Raw genomic sequence first — 19,889 nt, 5'->3', positions numbered from 1 at the left:
ACAAAACAAATATTAATTTCAAGATAAGTAGAGTTCAGGTCTTCCTTTCTGCCTTGGTTTTTAAAGTTTCAAAACAAACATTGTTTCTCCTATGCTATACCTCACTCATTATAACCCATAAATGTCATTTTTATTAATACCCCTTTAAACATAAACATATCATTAGTTACTTCATAATACTACTTCAAGATCTCAGGTTATTCTATTTCAGTAATTATGTCTGAGGTCCCAGTCATTCTCATTGTATTATCCTCTCTCAATCAGCCCCAAACCAAGAAAAAAAACCCTTTCTAAACGTAAAAAAACCTGAAGACTAACTTTTGTCATTTAAATACAAATTTTTAATTTTTTAAATTATAAAGTTACTTTTTTTTTAATCCATTGAGCATTGCCTGGTTAATTCTTTAAAAATGATTAAGATTTAGCCTAACTAAATACTCCTACTTATTCCTGATCAGATCGAAGACAACAGCTTTCACACCTGGGAACCAAAGCCTACTATCCCATGTAAAACATCTTCTTTTGAAACGGTTCTTCAGAGAGCAGAAAATCTACATGTTCCCTTTTCATATTTTTCAGTTTACTGAATTCATATTCTAAACACAATAAATAGGAAAAAATAAAAATAAGAATAAAAATAATTTTGGAGCTCATAAATTTATATTTCTATTAAATTATTTTTCTAGCTTTCTTATCTTAAAGATTCATTTTTACTTACTTGAAAAGCAGAGTGATAGAGGAAGAGACAGAGAATGAGCTCTTCCATCCACTGGTTCACTCCCCAAATGGCCGCAATGACCAGGGGTGGACCAGGCTGAAACCAGAAACCTGGAACTCCATCTTGGCCTTCCATATTCCCAAGCATGTAAGCAGGGAACCGGATTGGAAGTAGAGCAGCCAGGACTAGCACTGACACTCAGATAAAGAAGGCATTGCAGGTAGTGACTTAACCCACTGTGCTAAAACGCCGGTCTCATTACATGGAATGCTTAAAACAAAACCAAGCTTAATCTAACTACACATAATTTTCACAAATACCTTATATCAAAGATTTTATTTTAAGGGGCTGGCACTGTGGTGTAAGCAGGTAAAGCCACCACCTGCAGTGCCGGCATCCCATATGGGTGCCGGTTTGAGTCCTGGCTGCTCCACTTCCAATCCAGCTCTCTGCTGTGGCCTGGGAAAGCAGTGGAGGATGGCCCAAGCCTTTGGGCTCCTGCACCTGCATGGGAGACCTAGAAGAAGTTCCTGGCTCCTGGCTCCGGATCGGCACAGCTCCAGCCGTTGCGGCCAATTAGGGAGTGAACCAGCGAATGCAAGACCTCTCTCTTTTCTCTCTGCCTCTCCTTCTCTAACTCTGACTTTCAAATAAATATATAAATCTTAAAAAAAATCTACAACTTACTAAAAGAATTCTTAAAAAAAAGATTTTGCCGGCGCCGTGGCTCACTGGGCTAATCCTCCGCCTTGCGGTGCCGGCACACCAAGTTCTAGTCCCAGTTGGGGCGCCGGATTCTGTCCCGGTTACCCCTCTTCCAGGCCAGCTCTCTGCTGTGGCCAGGGAGTGCAGTGGAGGATGGCCCAAGTGCTTGGGCCCTGCACCCCATGGGAGACCAGGAGAAGCACCTGGCTCCTGCCTTCGGATCAGCACGGTGCGCCGGCTGCAGCGCGCCAGCCGCGGCGGCCATTGGAGGGTGAACCAACGGCAAAGGAAGACCTTTCTCTCTGTCTCTCTCTCACTACCCACTCTGCCTGTCAAAAAATTAAAAAATAAATTAAAAAAAAAAGATTTTACTTCAAATCTGCTTGACATACATAACTCAGGAAGTATCCTAATATAGAATATTGTAAAAATATGCTCAAAGAGATGCATATCGAAATCAGACAACCTCTAAGTTAAAACTTTTTAAAAACTTATTATTTATTGAAATCTGAAAATCATTTATATGCTTTCAAGCTAATGAAAACTATAAAAGCATATATATAAGAGATTCTAACAATAAAATCTAAACACTTAAGCTTATTTCTTACTGTTGGAATTCGCTTTCTTCTAACTTCATTCTCAGCTGACATAAGAAGCAACTCAAGTTCCTTGATTTTCTTCTCCTTATCAGGATCTTCATCAACAAAGGGTTGCTGAAACAAGTTAAATAAAAGAAAAACAGACCATTTACATAATTGCATTATTACTAGTCTTCTAATTTTTATTTTCTTCTATGTAACATATTTTTCTCTAATAAAGCTTAATGCTACTAAATCCTAAAAGTATTACAATAACAGTCGTATCTGAAGAAAGGGCACTGAATATTTTCAATTTAGAAAAAAAGATCTGAGAAAATTAGTGCATTTTAAAAATACTGTATCATCCAAATCACTTGAAAAAATTATGCCTGGGAAATTTTAGCCTATTGGATCTTAATAGATACATCCTATTCATTTTAGAGAAAACATACCCATTCATAACTTAAGGCTTCAAGTTGGAAGAATGAAAGAACTACTACAGAGATGTATTTGTTTATTTTTTTCAAACTCATTTACACACTTTATCTTTCAATGTTATAGTACTCACAATAATATGCAGATAGTGTTTTCATTCTAGTTCAATAGATGAAGAGGTACTATAATACTTTAAGAAATATAATTGCAAGCATTTCCTTTCTTTTTTGTTAAAAATAGAAGTTACCTGAATAAAGGCAGAAGTAGTTTGAACATGTTCTATACAATTGCCTTCAGGTGACACATACTGATAACTAGGAATCTACAAAGTAAGTAAAACATTACAATTACACATACAATATTAGAAAAACTTTAAAATATGAAGCAAATGACAAAACTTTTGATAAAATTTCTACAACAAAAGCTTAGAAAAATATCGATTACTCTTAAAAATTGGTATCTGTAATAGTTTACGTAATAACTAAGACTGTTTCTAGAATCCAGTGATTGAAAATTATAAACTTAGAAAAGACCTTCAATTTCTAGATGAAATGAGAATTACTTAGCCTAGATTTATCAGCCAATCAGTCTATAATCTACATTATCCACCAAATTTATTTTTAAAGATTTATCTATTTACTTGAAAGGCAGTCACAGACAGAAAGAGAGGGAGAAACAGAGAGATCTTCCATCCACTGGTTCACTTCTCAAATGGCCACAATGGCCGAAACTGGGCCAATCCAAAGCCAGGAGCCAGTAAGTTCCTCCAGGTCCCCAACGTGGGAGCTGGGGCCCAAACACTTGGGTCACCCTCTGCTGCTTTTCCAGGCACATTAGCAGGGAGCTAGACCAGAAGTGGAGCAGCCAGGACTCAAACTGGTCTCCACATGGGATGCCAGCACCATAGGCAGCAGCTTCACCTGCCACACCACAACACCAACCCTCCACCAATTTTTTTTTTAAACCCTTATATGGGTTGCTCTATCTCTTGGACAACACGAAATAACTGTATTCCTATCAAAGGAAGAGACTAGTCTACACAAAGTACTCACAAGAATGGAGACTAAAGCAAGTTTTTCAGTTTTTTTTTTTTTTTTTTTTAAGATTTATCTATTTGAAAGAGAATTTCAGAGAGAGAGAGAGGAAGAGACAGAGAGGGAGAGATCTTCCATCCACTGTTTCACTCCCCAAATGGCCACAATGACTTCTTATACCCTATTCCTTACCTCTACCCCAGGTCAATCTTTGCATAAAAAAGATATGAAAACAGAGGCTTCTTTTACTAACTGTCTCTCTTTTTTTTTTTTTTTTGACAGGCAGAGTGGACAGTGAGAGAGAGACAGAGAGAAAGGTCTTCCTTTTGCCGTTGGTTCACCCTACAATGGCTGCCACGGCTGGCGCGCTGCAGCCGGCGCACCGTGCTGATCCGAAGGCAGGAGCCAGGTGCTTCTCCTTGTCTCCCATGGGGTGCAGGGCCCAAGCACTTGGGCCATCCTCCACTGCACTCCCTGGCCACAGCAGAGAGCTGGCCTGGAAGAGGGGCAACCGGGACAGGATCGGTGCCCCGACCGGGACTAGAACCCGGTGTGCCGGCACCGCAAGGCGGAGGATTAGCCTGTTGAGCCGCGGCGCCGGCCCTTAACTGTCTCTTTTAAGATTTATTTATTGATTTATTTGAAAAGCAGAGCTACAGAGAGAGAGAGAAAAACAGATAGATAGACATCTCCCATCTACTGGCTCACTTCCCAAATGGCCACATTGGCTACAGCTGGGCCAATCCAAAGGCAGGAGCCAGGAGCTTCTTCAGGATCTCCCTCATGGGTGCAGTGATCTAAGAACTTGAACTATCTTGTGCTGCTTTCCTGGGCACATTGGCAAGGAGCTAGATCAGAAGTGGGCAGCCAGGACTCGAACCAGTGCCCATATGGGATGCTGGCATCAAAGGCTGTGGCTTCACTGGCTACGCCACATCACTGGCCCCTGTCTTTTTTGTAAAAAGTAACAGGATCATTCTTGTACTTATAATAGACACTCTACTGATAGAATAAGTATTATCCTGCTTTTTTAGAATATCTGTAATAAGAATTTGAAGCTGCATGTAAGTTGGAAAGAAGAGTATGAGGAAAGGCATTTTTTTTAAACCATAGAAAAATTAGAAGACAATTTTAAAATTTCTATTTATAATTTATTTTTATTTATTTGAAAGGCAAAGAGAGACAGACAGACAGGAAGAAAGAGTTCTTCCATCTACTGGTTCACTCCTCAAATGCCCAATACAGCCAAGGCTGGTCCAGGCTGAAGCCAGGAGCTCAGAACTCAATCTGGGTTTCCCATGTGGGTGGCAGGGATCCAACTACTTGGGCCATCACCTGCTGCCACTCACCGTGAACATGAGCAGGAAGCTGGAATCAGAAGTGGAGTCAGGACTCCAGGATTTGAAACTAAGCGTTGAGATACAAATGCAACATATCCAGCAGGAACTTAAGAGCTGTACAAAACAAACCTTAAAATCAAGGGGCCAGCATTGTTAAAAACCACCGTCTGTGATGCCAGCTTCCTATCTGGCCACCAGTTCAAATTCCAGCTGCTGTACTTCTGATCCAGCTCCCTGCTAACGTGCTTAGAAAGTATTTGGGCCCCTGCCTCCCACATGGGAGACCTGGATGGTCAGTTCCAGGCTCCTGGCTTCTGTATGACCCCAGCCCCAACCATCGTGGCCATTTGGGGAGTAAACAAGCAGATGAAGATCCCTCTTTCTGTCTCTCTTTATCTCCATATCTCTGTATATCTTATCTCTTATCTTTCAAATAAATAAATAAATCTTTAACAAAAGATTTTTTAAAACCCTTAAAATCAAATAAATGTAAGTATGAAACCATCTGTCTACTTTCCATAACAACCTACCTAAACCACTATCTTATGCAGAATCATTCTATACAACTTCTAACAGAAACTTACGTTCCTCAAATTTTTCATGAAAATCTGATAGTATTTCAATCCAATCTATTTTTTAAGTTACACTTTACAACAGAATTGTCTTCTTGGTAGTTTAAGATAATTGAAGTAGGAATACATAAATCTTTCTAAAATTATTAAAAATAAGGGAAACAATTATTAAAGTATAAGAAATGCTATCTTTGCAACATCTTTTGATTAAGTTTTTTTTTTTTTTTTTTTTGGACAGGCAGAGTTAGACAGTGAGAGAGAGAGAGAGACAGAGAGAAAGATCTTCCTTTCCATTGGTTCACCCCCCAAATGGCTGCTACAGCCTGCACTCTGAGCCGATCCGAAGCCAGGAGACAGGTGCTTCTCCTGGTCCTGGTCTCCCACGCGGGTGCAGGGCCCAAGGATTTGGGCCATCCTCCACTGCTCTCCTGGGCCACAGCAGAGAGCTGGACTGGAAGAGGAGCAACCGGGACAGAATCCGGCGCCCCAACTGGGAGTAGAACCCGGGGTGCCGGCGCCGCAGGCAGAGGATTAGCCAAGTGAGCTGTGGCACCGGCCTGATTAAGACTTTTAAATGCTCCTATTGCCCAAATAATTTTTAAAATTATCTTTTTATGATTTTAAGAAAATAAATTTAAATGATAACTTCTAAGGGATAAGCAAAATGTTTTAGTTTATATTACTGAAATCTAGACCTCATAAAAAAATGTAAAGAAACAGGCAATAAAAATCTCAAGGTACTGAGTATCAGCAGATCACTATACTATCTTCACATGCTTTCCTTTTGTAAACTACAATGTCATTACTTTAAATGATTCTTTTAAAATTTATGCCTAGGGGCAGAAGTTTGGTGCAGCAATTAAGTTGCCACTTGGGACACCAGCATCTCATATTGGAAAGTCTGTTTATTTAAGTCCTAGCTATTCTGCTTCCATTCCAGCTTCCAGCTAATGTACATCCTGGGAGGCAGCTGATAAGAGGCTCAAGTACCCAATCCCTGCCACCCACGTGAGAGACCCAGATCAAGTTCCTGGCTCCTAGCTTTGGCCTGACCCAGCCCTGTTAAAGGCATGTGAGGGCTGAAGTCGCAGACAAAAAGTGTCTGTCTTGTCTCTTTGTCTCTCTGCCTTTCAAATAAAGCAAAAAGAAATAAAAAATTTTAAATAAAACTAAGCCTAATAAACTTAATAAAGACCATAAAATACAAAATAAGACCTAAGGCATAGTAAGTACAGATTTTTACCACCTTGTCCAATTCTACCTTTCAATAAATGTTATTAAGTCCTGGCTTAATCTTTACATTTTACATTATAAGAACTGAGAATTGCTCATTGGGAAAAGTGATGTAACAGGGGTGGGCATTTGGCACAGCAGTTGAGAAACCACTTGGGACACCCACGTCCCACATGGTAGTCCCTGGATTTGAATCCCAGTTCTACTTTTGATTCCAACTTCCTTCTAATACACATCCTGGAAGGGGAGAACAGTAACACAGGAGACCCAGACTGAGTTCCTGGCTCCTGGCGTGGGCCTGGCCCAGCCCAGCTGTGGCAAACATTTGGGGAGCGAATCAGTGGGTGGCATTTCTCTCTACCTGTCTGTCTCTCTTTCCTTCTCCCTGTCTCTCCAATTAAATAAAAAAATGTAAATGACATGACAGACAAGTTGATAGAGAAACATAAAACAAACTTCATGGATACTCGCAAACTAATTTCATGCAAGTAAGAAAATGCACTGTATGAAGCCAAATACAGTTTGCCCCATTTGGAGCTTAGATAATCTCCATTTCAATAAATTTGTCCAATCAAAGACTGAAATCATCAAACCTGAAAGTCATTAAGAATAATTATTTAACCCCCAAAATGATGACTTGAATGATTTTTGACTATTTTCTTCTTTAAGCTATTTTATATACACATACCTCTAACAGACAAGCAATACTACAATCACACAAAAAAATTTAAATGAAAACTATAGTATCTATTAAAGCATATGACCATTTGTTCTGAATCATAAACAAAGATTGAAAGAATAAGAGTGGTAGGAAACATACACACTCAGTTTCCTAATGTAAAAATTACATATAAAAGGAAATGTTAATGATTTTGTTCGCAAAATACTTATCTAAGTTAGGATCTAATCAGACATTTTATTTCAGTTTAGAAATTTAAATGGTTATCCCCTGCTTAATATATGTTGTAGTTGTCCTATTAATAAATCAAATACCTTCCTAAATGCAACTAAACAAAAATTTTTGAATAATAAAGGTATTAAAAATATGTGCCTGAACAGGTATGTAAAACTGATTCTGGGTTTGCAAATGGTCCATGGTCGCACAAGGTTTGTGTTGAAGTTTAGATGATCGTTCTGATTTTACTCCATCTTGTAAGTATCCCTCCTGTTCCACTTTTCTTCGCATAGTAGAATTCCAATGATTTTTGATAGAATTATCAGTCCTAAGAAATTAAAGTGTATAATTTAGAACAAAAAATAAAATGATTCCACACATTTTAATACTGTATTTCTTGTACAAAGTATAAAAACAAACTGCTACAACTGATCAAAGTAGATTTTTAAAAAAAGTTATAAAGATAAACTGCATGCCCATATATCAGGAGTAGTTCTGAGCAACAGAGATATTGCAGGGAATAAGACAAAGAAGGGCCCTACTTCCATGAAGCTTACATTCTCATTGGAAATGTGGCAGCATGGACGGAAGAACAGAAAAACAAATAAATAAAAATATCAGTACAAAAGAAATATAAAGTAGGATAAGAAAAGTGGGTAATGTGTAATTTTGGCTTGGTGGTGTAGGAAGGCCTCTGTGAGATGACAGCAAAGCTAAGATCTAAATGACAAGAAGAATGAGTCATATTAAGAATGTGGGGGTAGCTGGCGCCGAAGCTCACTTGGCTAATCCTCTGCCTGCGGCGCCGGCACCCCGGGTTCTAGATCTGGTCAGGGCGCCGGATTCTGTCCCAGTTGCTCCTCTTCCAGTCCAGTTCTCTGCTGTGGCCCGGGGAAGGCAGTGGAGGATGGCCCAAGTGCTTGGGCCCTGCACCCCATGGGAGACCAGGGGGAAGCACCTGGCTCCTGGCTTCGATCGGCGCAGCATGCCGGCCATGGCGGCCATTTGGGGGTTGAACCAGCGGAAGGAAGATCTTTCTCTCTGTCTGTCTGTCTGTCTGTCTCTCTCTCTCTCTCTCTCTCATTGTCTAACTCTGCCTGTCAAAAAAAAAAAAAAAAAGAAAAAGAAAAGAGAATGTGGGGGTGGCCAGCACTGTGGCGTAGCAGGTAAAGCTGCCACCTGCAGTGCCCCATCATTATGGGTGCCAGTTTGAGTCTTGGCTGCTCCACTTCCAATCCAGCTCTCTGCTATGGCCTGGGAGGGCAGTGGAAGATGACCCAAGTCCTTGGGCCTCTGCACCCACATGGGAGACCCTCTCTTTCTCTGCCTCTCCTTCTCTGTGTAACTCTGACTTTCAAATAAATAAATAAATCTTTAAAAAAAAAAAAAAAAGAATGCAGGGATGGGGAGCATTCCATCTAAAAATATTGATCTCACAGAAGTTGAGAATTGTGGTTACCAAAAGCTGGGGAGAGTAGGGATGAGCAAAGGTTGATTAACAGGCACTAAATTATGGTTAGGAGAAAGTAGTTCTGGTGTTCTATTGCACAACAGAGTGACTCTAGATAATAATATACTGTATTTTGAAAGGATTTTACCTCAAAAAAAGGATAAATGTTTGAGGAGACAGATATTGGAACATTACACAATGTACACAGGTATAAAAACATGACATAGTACTCCATAAATATGTAAAACTTTTATAGATCAGTTACAAATAAAAATAAAATAATTTTAAGAGAAATTCTAGAAAAGGGCATAGCAAAGGTAAAGGCCTAGAGCTAGACACAATCAAGATCCTGAAAGCAAATCACAAATTACAGAATTGTAGCATTCTCCTTTTATATCTAAAGTTTCCCTTATAAAAATGTAAATATTCAATCCAGAATTACTTACAATATTAATTCCATCTTTCGTAAAATATACATTTACTGAAAACCTACTTTATGTTATGTTTACTAAGTTAGTAAACATATGGAAAGTAAAAAAAAAAAAAAAAAAAGTATAAGATTGAAAACACCAAAAGTTCCAAGACCAGGTTTGGTAACTTGGTTTAAAAATTTAACACTACGTGGCCGGCACTGTGGCATAGCAGGTAAAGCCACAGCCTGCAGTGCCAGCATTCTATATGGACACTAGTTCCAGTCCCAGTTGCTCCACTTCTGGTCCAGCTCTCTGCTGTGGCCTAGGAAAGCAGTAGAAGATGGCCCAAGTACTTGGCCTCCTGCACCCACAGGGGAGACCCAGAAGAAGCTTCAGGAAGAAGCTCCTGGCTCCTGGCTTCAGATCAGCGCAGCTCTGACCATTATGGCCAACTGGGGAGTGAACCAGCGGATGTAAGACCTCACTCTCTCTGTCTCTGCCTCTCAAACAAAAAATAAATCTTTAAAAAATAAATAAATAAAATTTTAAAAATGTAACACTATTCCTGAATTTCCTTATTTATACAACAAAGCAGTATTTGCTCTGCATACAAAGTATACAATGATTACATAAGAATACAAATAAAAGCACTTTATAAACCATAAAGTACTATTCAGATAGACACTGCAGCACAAAAACAAACGTACCACCTGAGTGATATGAAATTCACCAAGGTTGTTTGTCTGCTAAAGATTATTAGGTAACATTTGAACCACAGCAATGTAGTGTTTGAGAATACTTCAAAAGGTTCACAGAAAATGAAATTAGAAGTTTATTTTGGTGCAAAAAAATTATGGAGGGGCAAGTGTTAAATGATACAGAAGGTTAAACTGCCATTTGTGAAATCAATTTGCCTGAGATTGAGTCCTACCTCCACTTTCAAACTAGCTTTCTGCTAAGGCATGCTAGGAGGCAATAGGTGATGACTCAAGTGGTTGAGTTCCTGCCACCCACATCGGAGACCTGGATGGGGTTCCAGACTACTGGCTGCCAGCCTGGCCCAGTTGCAGGCATTGGGGAGTGAACCAACAGATGGAAGATCTCTCTATATATATCTGCCTTTTAAGGAGATGAAAATAAACATCAAAAAATGTTTTAAACCCACACATAGAATGTATTATAAATGATCCCAAAGGGTTATGCAGCCTAAATTTTTATTATAAATAAAAGTCATGGGGTACTTGCAAATATATTTAATACTAGGTAACAAAGATCATATTTAAGTACACAAAAATGTATATACATTTTTATAAGCACCTTCCAGGAAGTAGTTTGGCAATTTCTGCCCAACGATTTCCCAACCGCTTATGCGCTTCATAGATGATCCTATCTTCCTCTTCTGTCCAGGAAGACTTCTTTACCTCAGGATTCAGATGATTATGCCATCTTTCTCTACATTGCTTGCCTATTCTCCCCTTTAAATGTTTTGCAATTAAAGACCATCTTTTTGGTCCATATTTCTGAACTAATTCAATAACCTAGGAAATAGAAAAAGTTTAAAAAAGTATTACCTTGAAGGAATTTTAAAACATAAATCAAGAATACCATTTGAAACAAATGCATTAAATCCAAGCCACAACTACAATTTACAAAACACAACTGTACTAATAAATAATCCTTCTATAATTGCCAAGTCCAATAATTGATTCCAAACTTACCTAAAACCTAAAGGGCTAATTAAAGTGACTTGTAAGTTAAGCTCCTTTCACACAAAATTAATTTGAAATAACAGCAACACTGTTGAGATTTGTGTATTTTCTACTCTTACATTTTACAAAAAAGGGGATTTCAGCAAAAAGTTAAAACAATTTGGAAGCAGGAACCTCTCTCAAACTGGAAAAATAGTGTTCATATATTCCTTTTCCCATATTCCAAGTTTGTTTTTTACTTAAAATTCCAAGAATAATTATTACCAGCACACTTTACCTCACTACTCTGGCAAATAGCATGTCATAAACATTTTATATTGGTAGAATATTTAAATTTAGGATATATCAACATTTTCACTATATGCATCTATTTGCTATCTTTAAAAATATTTCTAGTTTTATTAAATGTACTTTCAAACAAGATCACACATTTTAACACTTATCATTGTCCATCAGGTAAATCAGATCAGTATTGGGCCTAGTGAAATGACTTTATTTGCTTTGAATGATAGTTAAGATTGCTCTGATTTCTCAACTACATTAGCAACTTCTATTCCTTAAACAGTATAAACTAAAGCACAAATCCTAATGGAGGACAGAAACTCTTTTCTTTTTCTCCAACTTTCATATCACAAAGAATTACCTTGATTTACTAATCACAAACCAATTGGAAACATGATACTCATATATCTATTTAATTGTTGATCTCATATCCAGATCATGAGGGAAAGTTTAAGAATTACTTCTTTATATATCAATGTATCACATGTAAAAGCAAAATTAAAATCTGTTTATAAAGTATGAGCTCAATTTTTAACAGAAACTACCCTAAATATTCCTAAACCAAGTTCTACACAAATGATTAGGCTTACAGCAAGTGTTTTCCCTTCTGTAAACTAAACTCCTGGAAAGAAGGGACTATGTATATTACACTTTATTTGACTCAATTAAAAAAAAAACAAAAACACTGTATTTCAACAGATTTGATATTCCATTTAAGCAGCCTCCAAAGAATACAACTGAAGTATTTTCAACATACATTTTATGTGTTACAACAACATATTAGGAACAATAAAACCTAGTTCACATACACAATTAACGTAAAGAACATGAACATGTTACCCGCTGATCTTCTTCTTTAGTCCAAGGACCTTTTATCAATTCTGGATTTAAAACTTTCTGCCACCGATGCTGGCACTGAAAATCTGAACGATTCTGAAAGAATTTAGATGATTTTGTTATTGAAACAACTGTCTTCTAGAAAGTAAGTAAGCCTAAACTTAGGTTGAACACCCTGAAGGACAAAGTCTGTAAGAATAGTGTATTCAATAGCGTTTCTTAAACATGCAACATCTATTTACATGCCTGTGTCTCAACTCCATCTTCTTTCATTAAAGTAATGGTGGGGTATTGGGGTAGGGGTAGACAGGTATTTGGCTGGTTAAGCTGCCACATCGGATGCCCATATCCCATATCAGAGTACCTAGCTCTGCTTCCAAGTCCCAGCTCTGCTTCCAGTTCAGCTTCCCACTAATGCACACCCTGAGAGCCAGTACTGATAGCTCAAGTGGTTGGGACTCTGCCTTCCATGTGGGAGACCAGAATTGAGTCCTGAGTTGCTGGTTTCAGCCTTGTCCAGCCCCAGATGTTGCAGGCATTTGGGGAGTGAATCAGCAGATGGAAGATTCTCTCTCTTTCTCTCTGCCTTTCAAATAAATACATAAATTTTTAAAATAACATAATAACATAATTGGCAGGGTCTAGAATACAAATGAAAGTGATAAATTCAAGTATATATCTCTATACTATTTACCGTAACACAGCAAGCATCAAAGCTATAACCCAGATAATGCCATAAAGAAATGCTAGGATTGAGGAAAAAAGAGTGGACAGAAAGCCATAAAAACCAGATGTAAGAAATCAAACATAGCCATATGGATCCATAAAGTACAAGAATAGATAATTTTACACAGTTTAAAAAAAATAAAGGTACTGATATGATATTAAAAGGGTACTTACAAATGATGACTACCAAGTTATCATGAAAATGTTAAGTATATCTATATAGAAGATATGTATTATATTTCAAATAAATTGATTATTGACACATAAAAGGAAAATAGATTGACCAGAAAAAAGCTTTGTGTAGAAACATCTCAAGCCCTAAGAATGTTTGATAAATAAAGACTTATTTTAGTCAGTTCATGACCTGGTAACTCCTATGTATTACAAGGGTAATAATCATAATAACATCTATATTCAACTAGCATTTCACAGTTTACAAAGTTATCAGTTCATACACAAGACTAAAGGTAATTCAGACGTACATAAAGGGATATATATAAATATTTTATCTACCAATGGCTCTTTTGTGTGCAATGGACTTCAAATTATTTATATTCAGACTGAACTTCTTCATTTATGGCTTCTGTACAGCAGTACTGATCCATTTTAAGGATACTACTTTCTTCAAAATTATCAGGTTATTCTTGTTTGTCTTGTAGTATTTCTCTAATGTAGCTTCTGTTTATTAAATACCTGTTAAATGTTAGAAACTGTGCCAAATATCCTATGTTATTTTTAATTCCCATAATGCTACTGAAATAAGTGCTATGATATACATTTATCTATATACTATAGATAAAGAAGCTTAAGGTCATAGAGTTTAAGTTACTTTTCCAAGCTAGTACAGCAGATATTTTAACACAATTCTGACTCCAAAAATCCCATTCTTTTCATTATTTGGTCTCAGTTTTCAAGTTATGTTAAGAGTCATGATGAAAATATATAAAACACAGGTAATAAAATTGTTTCTGAAAGTCAATACTGAGATTAAAATATGAACATTTTGCCTAACTACTCATAATGTATTAAGGAACAAATAAGAATTTATGTAAAAAATCTTGAAAACTGTAAAATTACACACAAATGAACAATAAGTGGAAAGTAGTATGGTGAACAATAGCATAACTTCTAAAAAAAATCAGTAACATTTCAAAATGTAAGCATTAGATATCAAACTTTTTTAACATAAGTTTTTCTGATTTTTTTTTTGGTTACCTATCAAAATATTTTAATATATTTAATTCCTCTCAAAATGTTTTTACATATATCAGCAAATTTATAAAGCCCTACTCAAATTTAATATTTTTGTTTTAAATTGGTAATCTTTTTAGGTTCCTAGATAAATACACTGCAGGTTTAGTTTCACCTATCTGAATGCTTCAGAACAGAAATGTTTCCATTTTTGGAGTTTAATATTTACACATACATAAGAAGAATCTTGGACACAGGACCCAAATCCACAAAAACTTCATTTATATTTCATTTACAACTTACACACATAGCCTGAAAGTAATTTTATACAATACTTCTAGTGAACTGGTATTTTGATTATGACCTGTCGTCACATGAGGTCAGATATGGAATTTTGTGGTGCTCAAAAAGTTATAGAGTTCAGATTAGGGATGCTCAACCTGCACTACATAATCAGACTTTCTAAGCCATTAGCAATCAACAGGTAGATCAGAAAATCAGGGATATTGGGGGGAAGGAAACCAAAAATCTAAAATATGGAGACATATTTTTGAAAAACAAATAATTAAAACCAATAGCTTAAGTCATCCATTATAGAAATACAACTTTTTTAAATGAACCAACATTCACAGGGAACACGGCAGCAGAGAAGCTCACACTGGGAGAAACCCTGTTTGGTTTGTGTATGTGTGTTTAATATGAAAGGCAGAGAGACAAAGAGAGGGAGAGACAGAGAGAGAGAGATCTCCCATCCACTGGTTCACTCCTCAAAGTCTCTCAATAGTTATGGTTGGGTCAGACCAAAGCCAGGAGCTAGGAACTCAACCCGGGTCTCCCATGTGCGTGGCAGAGACCCAAATACTTGAGTCATCACCTGATGCCTCCCAGGGTACATGCATTAGCAGGAAGCTAGAATTGGGAGCAGAGCAGGGGCCTGCGTACAGGTACTCCATTGCAGGATGTATGTGTCCCAAGCAGTACCTTAACCGGTATGCCAAAAACTTGCCTCTAGAAATATAATTTAATATTTTACTTACTTGAAGATGACTAGCAATTAGAGTCCAATCATCTGTTCCATGTTGTTCAACCAATTTCTTTAACTTATCATCCTATTAAAACAGATATGAAAATTAGAAAGTTCTCCCCCCATCTTTTTCCTCTACCCTGAATATAAAGAATCTTCCAATTCTATCACGTATATCTGCTGAACATTTTTAGAATGAATGAAGTCATTATAAATTGCTCCATTTACTATACTATTTCTACCAGTCCCAAAATTAACCCATACTCACATCTCTGGCTGAAGAAACATGCAAGTTAGTTGTTAGAAAACTTTTTTCCCGTTTTGTTTTTAAATCTCTCTCATAACCATAATAGCATTAATCAATAATTATAAGTATGAAATCAGTAAATCCTGTCAGGTACTTACCTCATCTCTTGTCCATTTTACTCTGTTCCAGAGTTTCTTCAATCCTTTCTGTTGTGGTACTTCATAATCATGATCAGCATACTGAAGGTCATCATCCTCATCCTCACTACCAAAAAAAAAAAAAAAAACACATGATTTTTAAAATCAAGACTTGTAATTTAAATTGGTAAATCCAATCACTGAACCTTTATGTGCAATTATGACTGATGAAGTCACTCAGACTTAAAAGATATATAAGTATCTTCAATGAGATTATTCAAATTATAAAAAATTAAAAATGGGAGCCAGCGCTGTGGCACAGCAGGTTAAAGCCCCAGCCTGCAGCGCTGGCATCCCATATGGGTACTGGTTCAAGTCCTGGCTGCTCCACTTCCAACCTAGCTCCCTGCTAATGTGCCTGGGAAAGCAGTGGAGGATGGCCCAAGTCCTTGGGCCTCTGCACCCACATGGGAGACCTGGAAGAAGCTCCTGGCCCCTGGCTTTGGCCTGGCCCAGTCCTGATCATTGCAGCCATTTGGGGAGTGAACTAGCAGATGGAAGCCCTCTCTCTGTCTCTACCTTTCAAATAAATAAAAATAAATCTTAAAAAAAAAAAAAAGACTCAATGAGCAGGAGCTACAGTTCTTCTGCCACCAGAAATATGAGCTGGACATACCACTAGGGTCCAAATCATAACTTTGTATGTCATGCTAATGAGCTTGACCTTTAGTGTTCTCTTGACCTTCATTCTAAAAACTTCAAAGACTTTAAGTAGGACAACAAATGACAAATATCTTGCATTTTAGAAAAAAATCAATGGCAGGAGAGTGGTGAAATAGAATAAGGAAAATTAATGAATAATCTTCACAAGAACTCAAGAAATGATTAGGATGTAACATATGGTAATGATAAAATATAAACCACAGCCAGTTAAAAGAGAATGAAAGAAGCAATCCATTAATTTTTTTTAAACTTTTATTTAATGAATATAAATTTCCAAAGTACAGCTTATGGATTACAATGGCTTCCCCCCCCTCATAACTTCCCTCCCACCCGCAACCCTCCCCTCTCCAGCTCCCTCTCCCCTTCTACTCACATCAAGATTCATTTTCAATTATCTTTATATACAGAAGATCAGTTTAGTATATATTAAGTAAAGATTTCAACAGTTTGCACCCACACAGAAACACAAAGTGAAAAATACTGTTTGAGTACTAGTTATAGCATTAAATCACAATGTACACCACATTAAGGACAGAGATTCTACATGAGTAAGTGCGCAGTGACTCCTGTTGTTGACTTAACAAATTGACACTCTTGTTTATGGCGTCAGTAATCACCCTAGGCTCTTGTCATGAGTTGCCAAGGGTATGGAAGCCTTTTGAGTTTACCAACTCTGATCATATTTAGACAAGGTCATAGTCAAAGTGGTAGTTCTCTCCTCCCTTCAGAGAAAGGTACCTCCTTCTTTGATGACCTGTTCTTTCCACTGGAATCTCACTCGCAGAGATCTTTTATTTAGGTCCTCTTTTTTTTTTTTTTTTTTTTTTTTGCCAGAGTGTCTTGGCTTTCCAGAAGCAATCCATTAATAATACCAACAATGAAAAAGCTAAATATCTAAAAATTGTGCTAATTTACAAGATCAAGGTATAGCAAATGACTAATATTGTAAGACACAGAAGACTTGAATAAATGGAAGAATACTGAGACCATATTTTTTATTTATTTTTTAAATATTTATTTGAAAGGCAAAGTTGGCAAGAGAGGCAGAGGCAGAGAGGTCTTCCATCTGCTGGTTCACTCCCCAAATGGCCGCAATGGCTGGAGTTGAGCTGTCCCGAAGTCAGGAACCAGGAGCTTCTTCCAGGTCTCCCATGAGGGTGCAGGGGCCCAAGAACTTGGACCATCTTATGCTGCTTTCCCAGGCATATTAGCAGGGAACTGGATTAGAAGTGGAGCAGCCAGGACTCAACCGGTACCCATATGGGATGCCAACACCACAGACGGCAGCTTTACCTGCTACACCATAGAACTAGCCACTTACTTATTTGAGAGACAGAGGAAGAGACAGAGAAATTTGCATCTGCAGGTTCACTTCCCAAATGCCCTCCATTGCCAGGACTGGGCCAGGCAGAAGCTGGGAACCAGGAATCCAATGTAGGTCTCCCTCCCAAATAGTTGGCAGGGACCCAACTATTTGAATCATCTCTGCTGCCTGCCAGAGTCTGCATTAATAGGAAGCTGAAAATGGAAGTGGAGCTGAGACTCAAACCCAAGCACTCTGATATGGAATGTGGGCATCCCAAGGGTGGTCTTAACTCCTAGGCAAAATGCTTGCCCCTTAGACCACATTCTTAGATAAGACAGTATTATAGTTATGTCCATTCTCCCCAAATTAATACATTTAAATTAAATGAATCAAAATACCAATAGGTATCTGGAGGAAAATTAGTCAAGTTAATTCTATAGTTGATATGAAAAAAAGTAAAACAATAATAGCCAGAAAGGCTCTACAAAATAATTACAGAAGAATTCACATTACCCAATGTGAAAATATACTATAAAGAAAGAAGATATAAAATGGAATTGGGGGGTCGGCCTGTGGCGTAACGGGTAAAGCTGCTGCCTGCAGTGCTAGCATTCCATTTGGGAGCCAATTCAAGTCCCCGCTGCTCTTCTTCCTATCCAGCTCTCTACTATGGCCTGGGAAAGCAGTAGAAGATGGCCCAAGTGTTTGAGCCCCTGCACCCGCATCAGAGACACAGAAGACCTGGAAGAAGCTCCTGGCTCATGGCTTTGGATCAGCTCAGCTCCAACAGTTGAAGCCATTTAGGGAGTGAACCATCGGATGGAAGATCTCTCTCTCTCTCTCTCTCTGCCTCTGCCTCTCTGTAACTCTGCCTTTCAAATAAATAAGTCTTAAAAATAAAAAAAAAAATGGAATGGGACTGGCATATAGAGACATTGATATATGGAACAGAATAGAACATTTGGAAAAGAAAGCATGGAATTTGGTAACTTGTAACAGTAACATTTCAAATCAGTGGGTTAATGGACTTTTCATTAAACAGTGTTAAGACACTGAGTAGACATTTTAAAAAAGTAAGCTATAGTCCTACTTTGCAATGAATTCAGATGAAGTATCTACATTTTTAAAAATGAGGCTAGAATAGTACTACAATAAAACAGCAAACAATTCTACTTCATATGCCCTTGAGAGGTAAATGTGACAAAAATCCAGAATCCATAGAAGAACAAACCACTCAAGGTAATGGAAAACAGCACACAAACACTTAAAAACTAGAAACAGGGACACTGCAGCACATCAGATAAAGCTGCCACTTGGGATGCCCACTTCCCATATCAGAGTGCCTTGGAGTACTGCCTCTGCTTCCAATCTAGCTTCCTGCTAATGCACCTGGGAGGTAGCACATTATTGCCCAAGTACTTGGGTTTCTGTCATCCGCATGGAAGACCCAGATGGAGTTTCTGGTTGCTGGCTTTGACCTGGCCCAGTCCCAGCTGTTATAGGCATTTGGAGAGTGAGGTGGTGGATGGAAATCTGTTTCTTTACTTTTCAAATAAATATTTTTCTTTAAAGAAATTAAAAACTAGAAACAAAAGGATTTTGCAACTGATGGATATGAGGGACAAGAAACAAGTAGAAATCAAGGATGACTCCAAAATCTGAGTGCTTAAGTAGAGCTATTCACTAAGGAAAGGAATTGAAGAAGAGTCAGAACTCTGGAAGGGAGAATGGAATGGAGGGAGTAAGTATAGCTTTGGACTGTTGTGAAATCACCTGAGGTATACGCAGGTGGGTATGTCTAGAAGAGCAGTGTCCAACAGAAATATAGCGCATACCACTTATCAATTTCCTAGTAGCCATCTTTCTCAAAAGATAGAAATGGGGCAGGTACTTGGCACAGAGGTTTAAATTGCCACTTGAGACATCCACATCCCATATCAGAATGCCTGGCTCTGGCCAGCGCCACAGCTCACTAGGCTAATCCTCCACCTGCGGCGCTAACACTCTGGGTTCTAGTCCTGGTTGGGGCGCCAGATTCTGTCCCAGTTGCTCCTCTTCCAGTCCAGCTCTCTGCTGTGGCCCGGGAAGGCAGTGGAGGATGGCCCAAATCCTTGGGCTCTGTACCCGCATGGGAGACCAGGAGGAAGCACCTGGCTCCTGGCTTTGGATCAGCACAGCACATCGGCCGTAGCGGCCATTTGGGGGGTAAACCAACGGAAGGAAGACCTTTCTCTCTGTCTCTCTCTCACTGTCTAACTCTGCCTGTCAAAAAAAAAAAAGAATGTCTGGCTCCAATTCAGCTTCCTACTAATGCACATCCTGGGAGACCGCAGA

The 19,889-nt window shown here is 38.2% G+C and overlaps 1 protein-coding gene across 8 annotated transcripts in view; it reads right to left on the bottom strand.

The window, feature by feature from the left end:
• The window catches only part of MYBL1 (MYB proto-oncogene like 1), a 47,240-nt gene that overhangs the window by 18,755 nt on the left and 8,596 nt on the right, over nucleotides 1-19,889 (bottom strand). For all 8 annotated transcript variants that reach the window (XM_062188408.1, XM_062188406.1, XM_062188411.1 and 5 more), the window contains exons 2-8: nucleotides 15,548-15,653; nucleotides 15,156-15,227; nucleotides 12,205-12,297; nucleotides 10,691-10,911; nucleotides 7,667-7,838; nucleotides 2,684-2,758; nucleotides 2,032-2,136 (exon numbers count right to left, since the gene is read on the bottom strand). In XM_062188408.1, the coding sequence (XP_062044392.1) occupies nucleotides 2,032-2,136; nucleotides 2,684-2,758; nucleotides 7,667-7,838; nucleotides 10,691-10,911; nucleotides 12,205-12,297; nucleotides 15,156-15,227; nucleotides 15,548-15,653 (844 nt within the window). The remainder of the gene's footprint in view (nucleotides 1-2,031; nucleotides 2,137-2,683; nucleotides 2,759-7,666; nucleotides 7,839-10,690; nucleotides 10,912-12,204; nucleotides 12,298-15,155; nucleotides 15,228-15,547; nucleotides 15,654-19,889) is intronic.

Source organism: Lepus europaeus, chromosome 4 (genome assembly GCF_033115175.1).
Source record: "Lepus europaeus isolate LE1 chromosome 4, mLepTim1.pri, whole genome shotgun sequence".
NCBI lineage: Eukaryota > Metazoa > Chordata > Mammalia > Lagomorpha > Leporidae > Lepus > Lepus europaeus.
This window is presented reverse-complemented; position numbering and strand designations above follow the sequence as displayed.